Source organism: Dromiciops gliroides, chromosome 5, assembly GCF_019393635.1.
Source record: "Dromiciops gliroides isolate mDroGli1 chromosome 5, mDroGli1.pri, whole genome shotgun sequence".
In the NCBI taxonomy this organism is placed as follows: domain Eukaryota; kingdom Metazoa; phylum Chordata; class Mammalia; order Microbiotheria; family Microbiotheriidae; genus Dromiciops; species Dromiciops gliroides.
In genome coordinates, this window is record NC_057865.1 from 195,202,191 (window position 1) to 195,216,146 (window position 13,956).

The 13,956-nt window shown below is 38.4% G+C and overlaps 1 protein-coding gene across 1 annotated transcript in view; it reads left to right on the top strand.

Moving 5' to 3' along the window:
• Window positions 1–13,956, top strand: part of LRP6 (LDL receptor related protein 6) — a 153,420-nt gene that overhangs the window by 96,698 nt on the left and 42,766 nt on the right. Inside the window, exons 8-10 of the mRNA XM_043966783.1 lie at window positions 8,552–8,768; window positions 9,299–9,588; window positions 12,225–12,451. Of these exons, the coding sequence (XP_043822718.1) occupies window positions 8,552–8,768; window positions 9,299–9,588; window positions 12,225–12,451 (734 nt within the window). The remainder of the gene's footprint in view (window positions 1–8,551; window positions 8,769–9,298; window positions 9,589–12,224; window positions 12,452–13,956) is intronic.

A 13,956-nucleotide genomic window follows, 5' to 3' on the forward strand; every position in this document is an offset into this window, starting at 1 on the left:
CATCTAGGTGGCACAGTGGATAGAGTACCGGCCCTGGAGTCAGGAGGACCTGAGTTCAAATCCGACCTCAGACACTTAACACTTACTAGCTGTGTGACTCTGGGCAAGTCACTTAACCCCAATTGCCTCACTAAAAAAATAATAATAATAATAATTTTTTTAAAAAGATAAAACATTGATTCATTTAAGCCAGGGCAGTGCTCACCAAACCAGATTAAAATGTAATTTGGGGGCAGCTAGGTGGCGCAGTGGATAGAGCATCAGCCCTGGAGTCAGGAGTACCTGAGTTCAAATCCGGCTTCAGACACAACACTTACTAGCTGTGTGGCCCTGGGCAAGTCACTTAACCCCAATTGCCTCACTAAAAAAAAAAAAAAATGTAATTTGGAAATATTTAACAAAATAAATAAAAGTACAGTAGAACATAGATAATGTTAACATGTACTTTTCTAGGTAGATTGCAGCCCCCAGGAATACTTATGTATTTGTTGCTATTTGATTTTGATACTACTTGTTTAAGCAATGATTCCTTGTCTCTGTGTTGGCCTTATTATGCTGGTCAAGTGGGGGTGGGGGTAGTTAAGAGATAATTATACACTTGCACATTGCCTGTCCCAGTACTATTGTTATTCTATTACTGGGTCCCATGCTTCTTCCCACTCTCCTCTAGTTTAGAATGTGGACTGATTACTGTCCTCCTGGACTTTGCAGGTTCTAAACTGATTCAAGTTTAGGCAGCATAACTTCCTATTTGCCCCTGTGTCAAGCTCTCGTATCCTGTTGCTGACACCAGTCATATCAACTATCTGGAAAGCTCTATAGGTTCAAAATGACAACACTATATCCGTATATCTTTTCTGTGGCCTGGGACTGAGTCTGAGATCCCTTTTGGGAGTCACACAGACATGGCTACCTCAATAGGAATACTCCTGTTCTGAACCTAGAAGCTGAGTCCTTGATCCTGGCCCACCCCGTTCCATAGTTCTTGTCCTGTTTACTTGCCTGTGGACTAAATTTGTGATTTTGGGGTAGTTTCTCTTTAGATTTCCCAATTACTGTTCAGTCTGGCACTCTTAAATCTTTATTGGGCCTGGATTAAAATCTGCCTCTGCCATTCACCTGAACAAGCAAAATGGGTGATAAGGAGTTAAAAGATGAAGATGAAGGAAGAATGGTGCAGTGCCCAAGTTACAGAGGTAATCTAGTTAGAGGGAAAGGCACTGGATTTGGAGTCAACGACGTTGGGTTCGAATACCAACTTTGCTATTTATTATCTTTGTGACTTTGGGCAATTCACTATAGGGGATTGGTTCAATTTCTTCATCCGAGACTAAAGGAAAAGATCAGCAAAGAAAGCAGAGTGTCAGGAAGCAGTATAGTTCATTTCCTCTACCCTACGCATCAACAATATACTCTGAGACCAGAGTCAGTCAGACTGGGGACCTGGCCAGAACTGAGGGGAAGAACACACAGGGGGCAGATACCTGGGGGCCAGACGTGGACATAAACAGGAAAGGATAGACAGCATGCAGGGGCTAGTGACAAACTATAGTACCTGAGTGGAAAACAGACGTGCAGTTTGGTGGATAGAGTAGAGCTAAGATCTCTTCTCAGCACCTGAGGTCTCTCGGTATTTCTATTCTTTTGTTTTCACTTGGAGGTTTGTTTGTTTCGGTGGCGGGGTAGAAGTCTGTGAAGCACCCAGGCAAGGGGCAGAAGCAGAGAGAGTACAGTTAACATAGATTTTTGGCCCGGGGCGGGGGGGGGGGGCGGAGAATGCATTTTTCTTTATGTAAAGTGAAAACTACATTGATATGGGGTTATAAAAAGCACTCCTCACACAAACAGATTCATGGATCATGGCTTAAGACCATCTGGTTGGGCTTTTCTTTATCACCACTCTGAAAAGCTTAGCATGTAATAATTAAATTTCAATTCATTGAAGTAATTTTTGTGGAAAACAAAGATAATGATGTTGGAATTTTACTAGGATCCTACCACGTGTAGATTAGATTGATAAGAATGATTATATTCTTCTGCATTAATATATTAGTGATGCAGGAGTAACATGAGGAGAGATGTGCCTATGCCATTACTCTTCCCAAGGTCCTGGCTCATATACTACTGTGTCCTTTTCTTGTTTTCTTGTAGCATAGCCCTGTACACATGGTAGGTACTCTAAAAATGTTCATAGGGCTGTATGTCTATAACAACAAAAAAATCCCTCCCCCTTGTCTAGAAGATAAAGTCCACATGCCTTTAATAAAATCATCCTGACTCCAGTCTGCCATTGACTCTCATAAATTTGGCCAAGCCACCTTAACTTCTTTATGTCTTGATTTCCATATCTGTAAAATAAGATTATACTACATAATCTTTTATGTCCCTTCCAGTGCTGAACTACTGTCATCATATATCTTTTTAGTCTTGTGCCATATGACTCTTGTTTCATCAAAGTCCATTTCATAGTCTTCCTGTATGGAGTCATTCCTGATGATTAAAACTCATAATTTCTCTTACTTTTGAATCCCTATAGTAACCAAATTTTGCCTCCTTTCATTCTTTCCTGTCAGATAAAGCTAGAAATAATTTCTACTGCTTCTGAATTCTCCAAGTGCTTATTATGTAGCACTTAGCACAAAGTGCCTTATGTTGTAGAGTTTCATGTGTGTTGGTGTGTATGTCTTAACATTCCAACTAGATTTTAACTACTTGAAGGCTGACTTCATGACTTGTTTAATTTCTCTACCAGGTTCTAGCACAGTATTTTGAGTACAGTAATCAAATTCACTTGAAATACCTACCTGACAATTACCACCTCCCTTGTGAAACTCTCTCAACTCTAGCTGAAAATGACCTCTCCTTCCTTGATCTTGTATTCATTGTTTTTACTTCTTACATAATTATTATCCTGTTCTATTTTGTATTACATAATTTATTATGTCTTACCTCCTCCATGTTGAATTGCTGGGATCATATCTCATTATATATTAGCACCTACCACAGTGCTTTGCCTATAGTAAGTACTTATTAAATGAATTTAATTCATTAGTGCTGAATTGATTATTGAATCAAATTTGTTGATTGAAGAGCAAAATTAAAAACAATTTACGCTTTTAACTTAATGATTGTTTCCTTTTATTCAGTATGGAAACAGTAGTTAAACTTGGAATGGAGAGGATAATGCTGTACATATACCTGCTATTTTCTTACTGTTATTACAGTGTAGCTAGGCTTCTTAGAAAATGTCTTACTGTAGAATTTGGAACTATAAATGATGACATGGAAATCATCTAGCCCAAATACCTTATAGATAAGGGATCTGTAACCCAGATAGGTCAAGTTGTATATCTGAAGTCACAGAGCTGGTTAATGGTATTTCTGGAAATAGTAACCAAGTCTCTTGATTCCTATTCAAGAGGGCTCTCTACCATGCCACACTGGATGCCCAAATATTTTAGCTAGCCAACGTTGAAGTGCTTCTGGTCTTTTATTTCTATTTAGCTATATTTTATGGTTTTTCATATTTTGCCATATAATGAATATTTTATTTATCAAATATGATGAAATTAAATCTATTTTAGAGAAGTAAGGATAATTAGCTATCAATACTGAGCATATCAGCAAAATGATGTTATGACTTTTTTCTATCTAGGACAGGATGCTACTTTCACTTCTGATGAAGTTTTAATTGCTTTTGAAGAAGCAGTCATTATTTTTGGTTTTTTTGTTTTGTTTTGTTTTTTGGTTTTTTTTTTGGCAGGGCAATGGGGGTTAAGTGACTTGCCCAGGGTCACACAGCCAGTAAGTGTCAAGTGTCTGAGGCCACATTTGAACTCAGGAACTCCTGAATCCAGGGCCAGTGCTTTATCCACTGTGCCACCTAGCCGCCCCCATTATTGTTTAATAGAAAGTATAGGCATCAGACAATGGGAATAAGGTTGGACTTGGCTATGTTTGTAATCCTGCTACTGAGAAGTTGAGCCTGGTTGATAGTTGAGCCCTGGAGTTCTGAGCTATGATAGAGCTAAAATTGATTGGTTATCTCCTCTAATTCTGGCACCAATATGTTGAGCCCTGGGGGTGGGTTGGGGTAGAGAGAACCATTCTGTCAGAGGGGTGAAACAATAGGTTTCAAAGCTCTGTTTTGATCAGTAGTAGGATCAGGCCTATGAGTGACTAATGTAGTTCTACTCACCCCCCAAAAAGCAGTGTATAAGACTTAAAGGAGCCCATATTTCCCACAAACAGTCCAGTAAAGCTCTGAAAATGGACCAGAAAAAGAAATAAACAGAATCAGCTGTACATTTCTGTATTCCAAGGCTGCATAAAAAAACTGTTAGAATTCTGTGGAAACTGGCAATGAAGATAAACCAGCATAGGTAGAAGTTGTGCAAAGCACCCACAGAGGATACAGGAAAGGCCTTGAGTGGAGCCCCATGGCAAGAAAAGGGAGAAAAAGACCCCAAGCAGAATCCAGCTAAGGGCTGGTCCAGGAATCCTATAGCACTAGGAGAAAAAAACATTAGTAGTAAAATAGCCCCAGAGCCATGACTTTGAACAGTAATGAGGCAGTAACCAGGGCCTGAACCACAAGGCCACACAGCTAGGTAGTGTCTGAGGCCAGACGTGAACTCAAGAAAACAGGAGTTGGACAAATGTTTATTAAATACTTGCTATGTACTAGGTACTGTGCTAAGTGCTGCAGATACAATTAAGAAATAAGAAAGACAGTCTCTGCCCCCAAAGAGTTTACAATCTAATGGCAGAAGACAGTACACAAGAAGAAGCTAAAAGGGAATGGGGCACCATAGGGCACCTTGTGAGAGAGCATAATGTTCTTAGAGTCAAAACCGAGCAGAGCTGCTGATGGAAAATGGAGGAGTGTGGCTGAAAGCAGAGAGACCAATAAGTGTTTTAGTATAGCATAGGAGAGTGCTGGATTGCAAAGAACTGGTTTCGAGTCCTTCTGTAGGCACTTACAAGCTAACATATCATTTATCCTGGCAAATCACCTGATCTCTCTGAACTCCAGTTTTTATACCTGTAAAAAGGGATTGTAATATCACTTACCTCATAGGGTTTCCCTGAGGATCTCTTTGGCGAATGGATGGGTTCTAAGAGCTGAGGTGTGTTAGAGTTGCCAGGGGCAGTGGAAGTTTAAGTGACTTTGACTGGGTTAAATGAGATAATATATCATGCTAAGCATTATATAAATGTCAACTATTATTATTAGTCTAGGTGAGAGGTGATGAGGGCCTGAACAAAGGTTGACCTTTCGATTGGAGAAAAAGGGACAAATAGTTGGGGCTGGGGGGGGGCTGAAATTAACAAAACTGATTGGATGTGAAAGGTGAGGGAGAGGGGAGTCTGATGATTCTGAAGTTCTGAACCTGGATCACTTGAATGATGGTGGCACCCTCCTTTATTAATGCATACTTGAATTACTATAAAATAAAGGCATGTATGTATTTACAAATACAGGTCAATATAATACAGAACGGTATATGATAAAAGCCCAAGATGGGGTGCAAACAGAATCTTTTGTGGGATCCAAGGAGGAAGATATTATCATTGACTAATGATGTCTTTAAAGTTGGTGGTTGTATTAGGCTTTAAAGATTGACAGGATATCAGCAGAAGAAAGATGAAGGGCTAAGGTGTTCTAAGCATGAGCAAAGGAATGAAGGCAGGAAATTATGAAATGTCTACAGGGCATGGCAAGTATTCCAGTTTTGTTGGAGGACAGAGTTTATGGAAGAAGTAATTTAAGACATAGCTGGAAAGGTGAGTTTGTTCCATTCTCTAAGAGGATCTTGAATGCTAAGGAGTTAGCTGTTTACCCTGAGGGCACTAGCAAACCACTGAAAAGTTTTGGACACAGAATGTGTGAGAAAGGGGGAAAGTTTTATCCATGTATAAAACATTAATTTCTCAAGAGTGTGAAGAATGGACTGCAAGGCCTATAAAGAGGCTACTGTAGTAATCAAAGTTTATGGTGATGAGGGCTTAGTGAGCTTGGAAATCAAATTGTGAATTGGAATTTGAGAGTTGTTACCAAACTTGGCAAGTAATTGAATGTGGAAAGTCAAAGGAAGAGGCAAAGATAATATCAAAGTTTTGAACATGGAAAAAGGATCCTATGGGTGGTTGAATGGTGGTTCCCCTTCCAGAAATAGCGAGGTCAGGAAGATGAGAAAGAAGATTACTTGGTTTTAGACATGTTTAGTTTGAGATTCTAACAGAATGTTTATGAGATAGGATTTTGACATATCAGTAAAATGTTTTGGTTTTTTGGTGTGGCACACATACACTCTCAGCTTACACTGGCCAGTTGAATTCCCAGAACTAGACTGATTATATCTCCCCTCCGGGTCTTAGGAGCAGACCTGAAGGGAGGTGGTGGTGTTTGTTTCTAGTGCTTTAACTCACAAGCCCCATATTGGTATTCTTCTTGCCATGATTATAATTTCATATCAGTCAGTTCAGTTGGACTTAATTAATACCTTAAAAGGTATGTTTAATAAAGTGGTATGGTAAAAACAGTTGGTAAAAACCATCCCCCATCCCCTCCCCCCCAAAAAAGGCTGTGATACTTTCCTTAAAAATACATACAAAATTTGGGGTAGCACCAGCCCAGGATTCAGGAGGACCTGAGTTCAAATGTGGCCTCAGACACTTGACACTTACTAGCTGTGTGACCCTGGGCAAGTCACTTAACCCTCATTGACCCACGCCACCCCCCCCCCCCCAAAGTATACATACAAAATTTTGGTGAAAGTGGGCTCAAGTTTATGTGGCAAGGAGTAATTCACAGTTTCTGGATGTCCTTTTGCTGGAGCCCTCAAGATCCCCTTAGGTATGGTATAATTTTCCCTGCTAGGAATCTCTACTGGGTTCTTTGTAGAGTCTTGAACCTATGCCCAGTCTGTCCTTGGCACCAAAGCAGACAGTGTTGTCACCTGTTTCTGGACATGCTATGATGGGGAAATGGAAAGCCCAGAGTCCTTCAGAGTTTTACAAGGTCTTTCTCTGACCATGCATTAATGGCAGGGGGATGGACGGTGGGGATGGGGAAGCCGAAGCAGATAGATAAGGCACTAGGTGACACATTGGATTGGATGCTAGGCCTGTAGACAGGAAGACCTGAATTCACATCCAGCTTCAGATACTTAGTATCTTTGTAACCCTGGGCAAGTCACTTATCCTCTGTTTGCCTCAATTTCCTTAATTATAGAAATAAGAATAATAATAGCATTTGCCTTCCACAATTGTTGTGGGGATCAAATGAGAGGTAATGTTTGTAAAGCACTTAGCACAGCACCTTGCATGTAGGTAGGTTCTATAAATAAATGCTTATTCTCTTCCCTTCCCCCATCCCCAAGCAATTCCTTTCTCTGAGCTTTAGCTTGAATACCCTTTACTTTCAGGCACTCAAATCTCTGATACCAGCCAGCTCTCTGCTATTTTATAGAGACTCCAGAAGATTCAGATCAGATTCCTTAACCAGTATGAAAAAACATTTTGTTCCATCTAGGGAGGTGACCAGACCTTTACACCTATCAATTAGTCTTTAAGTATTTATTAGGGACTTGCTATGTGCCAAACATTATGGTAGACCCTGGGGATAAAAGTACAAGGAATAAAACAGTCCCCACTCCCATGGAGCTTATATTCTAAGGCGGAGACAACAAGTACATACAAAACTATATACAGCATAAATATAATGTTAGTAAATACATACACACACAAAGTAATTCAGTGTGAGGTGGTGGGGAGGAGTGTGGCTATTATCAGGAAAAGCTTCATCAGAAGATGGTGCCCAAGCTGGACTTTATGAGGTGGAAATGAGAGAAGTCATTCCAGGCATGTATCATAGGCAGTACAGAGGATTACAGACAGGAGATGGAGCATGGTGTGTGAGAAACAGAGAGAAAGACAGTTTGGTGAGATTCCAAAATACAGGAGGGAGAATAATGTCTAACTAAGGAGATTGAAAAGATAAACTGGACCCAGGTTGTATATAGCTTTAGAAGCTAAACCAGAGTTTATATTTTATCCCAGTGGCAACAAGAAGCCACTGGAGTTGATTAAGCCACATGATCATTTCTTTGTTTAAGGAAAATTATTTGAGTATTGAGTCAGATGGACTAGAGTGGTGATTGACTTGAGGCAGGGAAATCATTTAGGAGGTAGCCTAGTTAACAATCATCTTATCACTCATGTTAGGTGCTGTAGGTGATTTGATTTATTCCAGTAACTCCCACCCTTACATTTGGATGAAAAACAAAACAAAACAAAACTGTTAGAAAACCTGAGAAGTGTTAGTTTTGAATTGAGCCCTCTTTAGATGCAGATGCCTTCCAGCTTAGTCAAGTAGTTGGCTACTGGGGATTTGAGGAAGGAAAAGGTCTATAATAGCTGCTCAGGGAATTAAGAACAGGGAATGAAGTATAGATTAAAATCTGAACTAAGTTATTTTACTTATATTACATTCTTCATGTAATTGATAAGTTTATAACTTTTTCTTCCTCCTACTGCCAATCCAAAGGTTATGAATGCAGATGGTACTGGCAGAAGAGTGTTGGTAGAAGATAAGATTCCTCACATTTTTGGGTTCACCTTGCTTGGAGACTATGTCTATTGGACTGACTGGCAAAGACGTAGTATTGAACGGGTGCACAAACGAAGTGCTGAAAGGGAAATCATCATAGATCAGCTGCCTGATCTTATGGGCCTAAAAGCAACAAATGTTCATCGAATCATTGGTGAGTAGGTCAAAACTTAACCTAATGTTTGAAAATAGAGGAAGAAAGAAGGGAAGGCAGATAAGTAATAGGCAGAAGTTTATAGAGCAGCTTTTTTGAATAGTCAAAATAGATGATTAGTATGTTCTGGCATTTTCAAATTTTCCCCAAGGGCAGAAAAGGGGGGAAAAACTTAAGGAATTTGGTAATGTAGACATAATCTGTTGACCCTTTTAATGGGACTAAATGCTCTGGCTACAGAATTTGAATTTTAGTGGTTTTGTTTTAGTGGAACACTTCCCTACTAAAAACATTCAATATTATGAAAAAAATTTCACTTATTTGGAACTTAACCGTGGTTGAGAAGGAAAGAATTTTATAATGAAGTTTTATTTCTCTACTAGTCTATGAATACTGCTTGTCTGGGCATGGAAGAGAGTACACATATGGCTTTGTTCACCCAATATTTAGCAATCCTAAAATGACTGGCACCAAAAAACATGTTGCTTTGTGTCTGTCTTCTCCTCTATCTTTCAATAATTTACTTTTAGGCTCCAACCCATGTGCTAATGAAAATGGGGGATGTAGCCATCTTTGCCTCTATAGACCTCAGGGACTCCGCTGTGCCTGCCCCATTGGTTTTGAGCTTATCAGTGACATGAAGACTTGCATCGTTCCAGAAGCTTTCCTCTTGTTTTCTCGGAGAGCAGACATAAGGCGCATTTCTTTGGAAACAAACAACAACAATGTGGCCATCCCACTTACTGGTGTGAAAGAAGCTTCTGCTTTAGATTTTGATGTGACGGACAATCGTATTTACTGGACAGATATTTCTCTGAAGGTAAAAGGGGTTAGAGGGACTAAAGCAGGGAAGCTGGAATATAAGAAATGAGAAGGGCATTTTAAGGTTTAATTTTAGGGTAGAAATTATCTTGGAGACCATTTGGTTTAACACTTTAGTTTCAGTATTTTCTATCTCTACAACATATTGTTCCTGCTACTTTTGACCAAAAAGTTTGATTTATTAGTAGCTTTGTCTCCTCTCTGAGAAAGCTTCCTAGAAGTTAATTGAAGACAGTTGAAACCCTGCCTGCTCATTCTCTTGGAATGGTGAAGACACTGGTAGAAAAAAGAACTCGGGGAAGAAATGAAATAAATGTGATCTTTATTTTTGGGGGGCCCTTCAGAGTCATTTTATTGATTTAGGAATACAGATATAGTCTATAAAACTAATTTTATTGACAAAATTTCAGTTGTTTAATTATAGTTATGAAAGGGAAAGAAAAGGAGAAAAATGGCATATTTCCTTCCACAAATTTTGGGGCAACATCCTTTCCCCCTTCAGATTTTCACTAAAAAAGTATTATTGCCCCTGGCCCTTCACACCTTTTTCCCCTTGTATACTGGTATCTTTTGTTTCAGTGGTACCAAAGCATCAGCCTTGGTTACTACTGTTGTTGGAGTAGATGTCTTTAGCATGGTAGATGTCAGTGTGTCAGCCATAAGATCCTAGAGCAAGAGTAGACAATGAATAACACTGTGCCCTCCTTCATATTATTTTTCTCTCTTCTCTTTTATCATTTCCTTTTTTTCCTTCTCCTTCGTCTATCACACTGGCCTTCCAATAATACCCAAAGAAGTTAGGCCTTGTGATGCAGTAGGAAGAAATGGATAGATTCGGAGTCACAAGACAGGTTCAGATTCTAGTTATGTGACTTACTTTCTGTGTGACTGAGAATCTAAACCTCATTGGTCCTGAGTTTCCTCATTTGTTAAATGAGGGAGTTCCATTAGATGGCTATTAAGGTGCCTTCTAGCTCTTGATCTATGATCCCTGTGACCTCTGACTGCCCTACTTAGGGCCAAAGAGGTTGCTGAACCCATGGATAGAGACTACCACTGGGTAGTAAGAGTGAGGTGGTCCATGCAGCACTGTGAAATACAACTGTGGTATTGTAGAAAGAGCCACCAAAACGGGCTTGAGACTCAACTCTCATACCTAATATATCTGTGACCGAACCATGGCAAGTCACTTAACCTCAATGAAAATGAGAAATGAAATGAAAATGACAAGTTTCAGTGATTTTTAAGGTGCCTTCCAGCTTTTACATCCCATGATCCTACATGTTTCCAAAAGTTGAGGTAAATATTACTTTGAGCCTTTTGATATAGAATTCCAAGGTTGCTCTACAAGTTATTAGCTTTTTTCTTTTTTCTAGCTGTTATGAATGAATATTCTATGGTAAGATTCATATTTTTAGTTTTGGTCAATTTTATGCAACTTCAGATACTTTCTACTGTGGCAGAAGTTTAAGGGCTGAGAGACAGTTCTTTTCTGTCTGTAGTTAAAGAAATTAGAATATATTATTAAATAATCTAAGAGGTTGCACTAAGAAATTATTTCTTTTTTTTAATCCTTCACTAATTGTAGTTACTGATTTTAAGACATGGAGTGGGGGCAGCTAGGTGGCACAGTGGATAAAGCACCGGCCCTGGATTCAGGAGGACCTGAGTTCAAATCCGGTCTCAGACACTCAACACTTCCTAGCTGTGACCTTGGGCAAGTCACTTAACCTTCATTGCCCTGAAAAAAAAAAAAAAGACATGGAGTAGAAGGGCTTTTAAACTGACTTTGTTAAAAAAATATTCTACCCTCATTCTCAGATGGGAAGGGAGAGGAGGTATCATAAAACAGGATCAGAAAATGGCTCAGAATTTTGCTGGATGTTTTTGTCTTGTTTCATGAAGGCTTACGTAAATTCCATTGTAGTCTGAGTAGCTTATTACTGTTTTTATTATGTGATGATAGCTTTCATCAGGGAAGAAACTTAAAGCTGCTAACTGGCTATAGATTGTTCATTGTTCATCAATTTCAGGTTAAATAACTCATTATAATAATCTATGCAACTATTCTAATACAACAGTTTAACAATGAGAGGGAATTTGAAGCTGCATTGGAAATAGAAGGCAGTGTGTACATAGACAAGACAGGATCAAACGATGAAGGATACTTTATTTAAATATATTAAGATCCTGTCAAACCATCATGATGACATTCCCAAATGTGCTCAGAGAGTTGGGTCTACATTGTAGCTATCCACAAATATTAGTCTTATGTTTGTTTCTCTATTTGATTTGAAAATCAAGTTTATTTTACATCTGATGTGTTAGTATGCATTTTGATTGATGATAATGTCAAAATTCTCTCCTTTGAATTGACAATAAGTTCTGAAGGTCATTGTTGCATTTTTAGTGTTTACTAGATTCAGATAACTCACCTAAACTTAGAGATGACCGTACAAAATCATATGAAATATTTTCACTGCCTTATGGACTGTATAGGATTTAGTTTTGGTTTTGCTTTAAAAAATACCCTCTTTCCCAAACTCCCTCTAATTATTAATCTTCTGGATTATGTTTTGTTGGTAAATCTTATATTGTTATTTGCGTGTCTTATGTGTCTCTGTGTTTCTGTAGACTATCAGCAGAGCATTTATGAATGGCAGTTCACTGGAGCATGTGGTGGAATTTGGCTTGGATTATCCAGAAGGCATGGCTGTAGACTGGCTAGGAAAGAATTTATACTGGGCAGACACTGGAACAAATCGCATCGAAGTATCAAAGTTGGATGGGCAGCATCGTCAGGTTCTGGTGTGGAAGGACCTAGATAGCCCCAGAGCTCTTGCATTAGACCCTGCTGAAGGGTAAACTTAATTTTACCTTTGTAGTTTTTGTAGCTACACAGAATTGTCTTCTGAAGGACACAAGAAGATGGCATTGATAAGCCTCAAATACATAATTTGGAAGGGTATGATATAGTCAGATAATCAAGGACAGAATCTTGATATCCTAAGTAATATTTGTTAAGGATGTTATACCTAAATGAAAATCTTGTGAAAGACTTTATTTTAAAGGCATTAATTCAGTTGCCAGTGATTTACAATAGATAATAATGGGCTGAGTGTACCTTTGCATTATGTTAAGAGAGAAGGGAGAAAGAGGCTATTTAAGCAAATTAATAGGATAAAAAAGTTTAATAGAATGATTATATACCTGAAATGAATTATTTTAAATACTTTGGAGCCATATGTTTACATATTATTTAAAAGTTGTGATCATTTCAAATCTTATCAGAAAATTAAGACCACAGAATAGATACCATTTGTACTCCAAAGTAATAAAACTGCATTAAAAAACAAAAAACAAAACATGCTGTATGTTTTAGACCTTTGACTGATTCAGGCTGTGTATATTTAATCCATATCAGTGAGATTTTAAAAATCAAAGAAACATGTGTAACAGTGAAATGTGCTCATTAATGAGGTAGCCTTTGGGTCTATAGACTACAGCAGCAACTTTCCTAGGTCCAGACACCTCTAGGGGTCCATGAGGTCAAAACTATTTTCATAATGATACTAAGATGCTTAAAATTCTAAAATGGTAAAAGTTGAGAGATATAACTCATATAAACAAAAGTTCTTAGAAAGCTGCTCAAAATCTTTAGCAGTATAAAGGAGGCCCAAGAAAAAAAAGTTTGAGAACCATTGAATTACAGGTATTATTCTAGGAAGGATTTACTAGAATATGATTTTCTTTTTTAAAAAAACATTCACCAGCTGGGGAAACTCAAAATTAGGAATGGAAATAATTTAATAAAATTCAAATTTTAGATAACAAATATCTTTCATATTTCAAATTATAGTAGATGGTTTCATATTACTCAGCCTCCTCCCTGATTAGTTGTCTAATCAGTCAGGCCATATTCATAGTCATCATTCTTGATATCATATAGCATTAAGATAAAGTTGATATTGCCTCCTAGCATTAACGGTCAGACTAGCAGATGTCAAATTTGGCTCACACACATCTTGACTCCCAAAGTGCTACCCACAAACAGTCTGAAAACATTGGCATCATAGGATTATAAGGTCATGTCTTTAGAACTGGAAGGAACCTTAGTGACAGTCTAGTCTGGTTGCCCCTTATTTTATAGAGGAGGAAGCTGAGGCCAGAGGAGGTTTAAGTGATTTGCCCAAGGTCTTAACAGGTAATAAGCATTAGTGGTAGGATTTAAACTTACATCTTCTAATTCCAGAGGTTACGAAAGCTTGCTTATGTGTCCTCATTCTTCATCTGCTATCATAGACAGAAAAAAAAGATGCATTTTCAGTCCCATATCACTGATATAGAGTAGCTGACAACTGGCAAA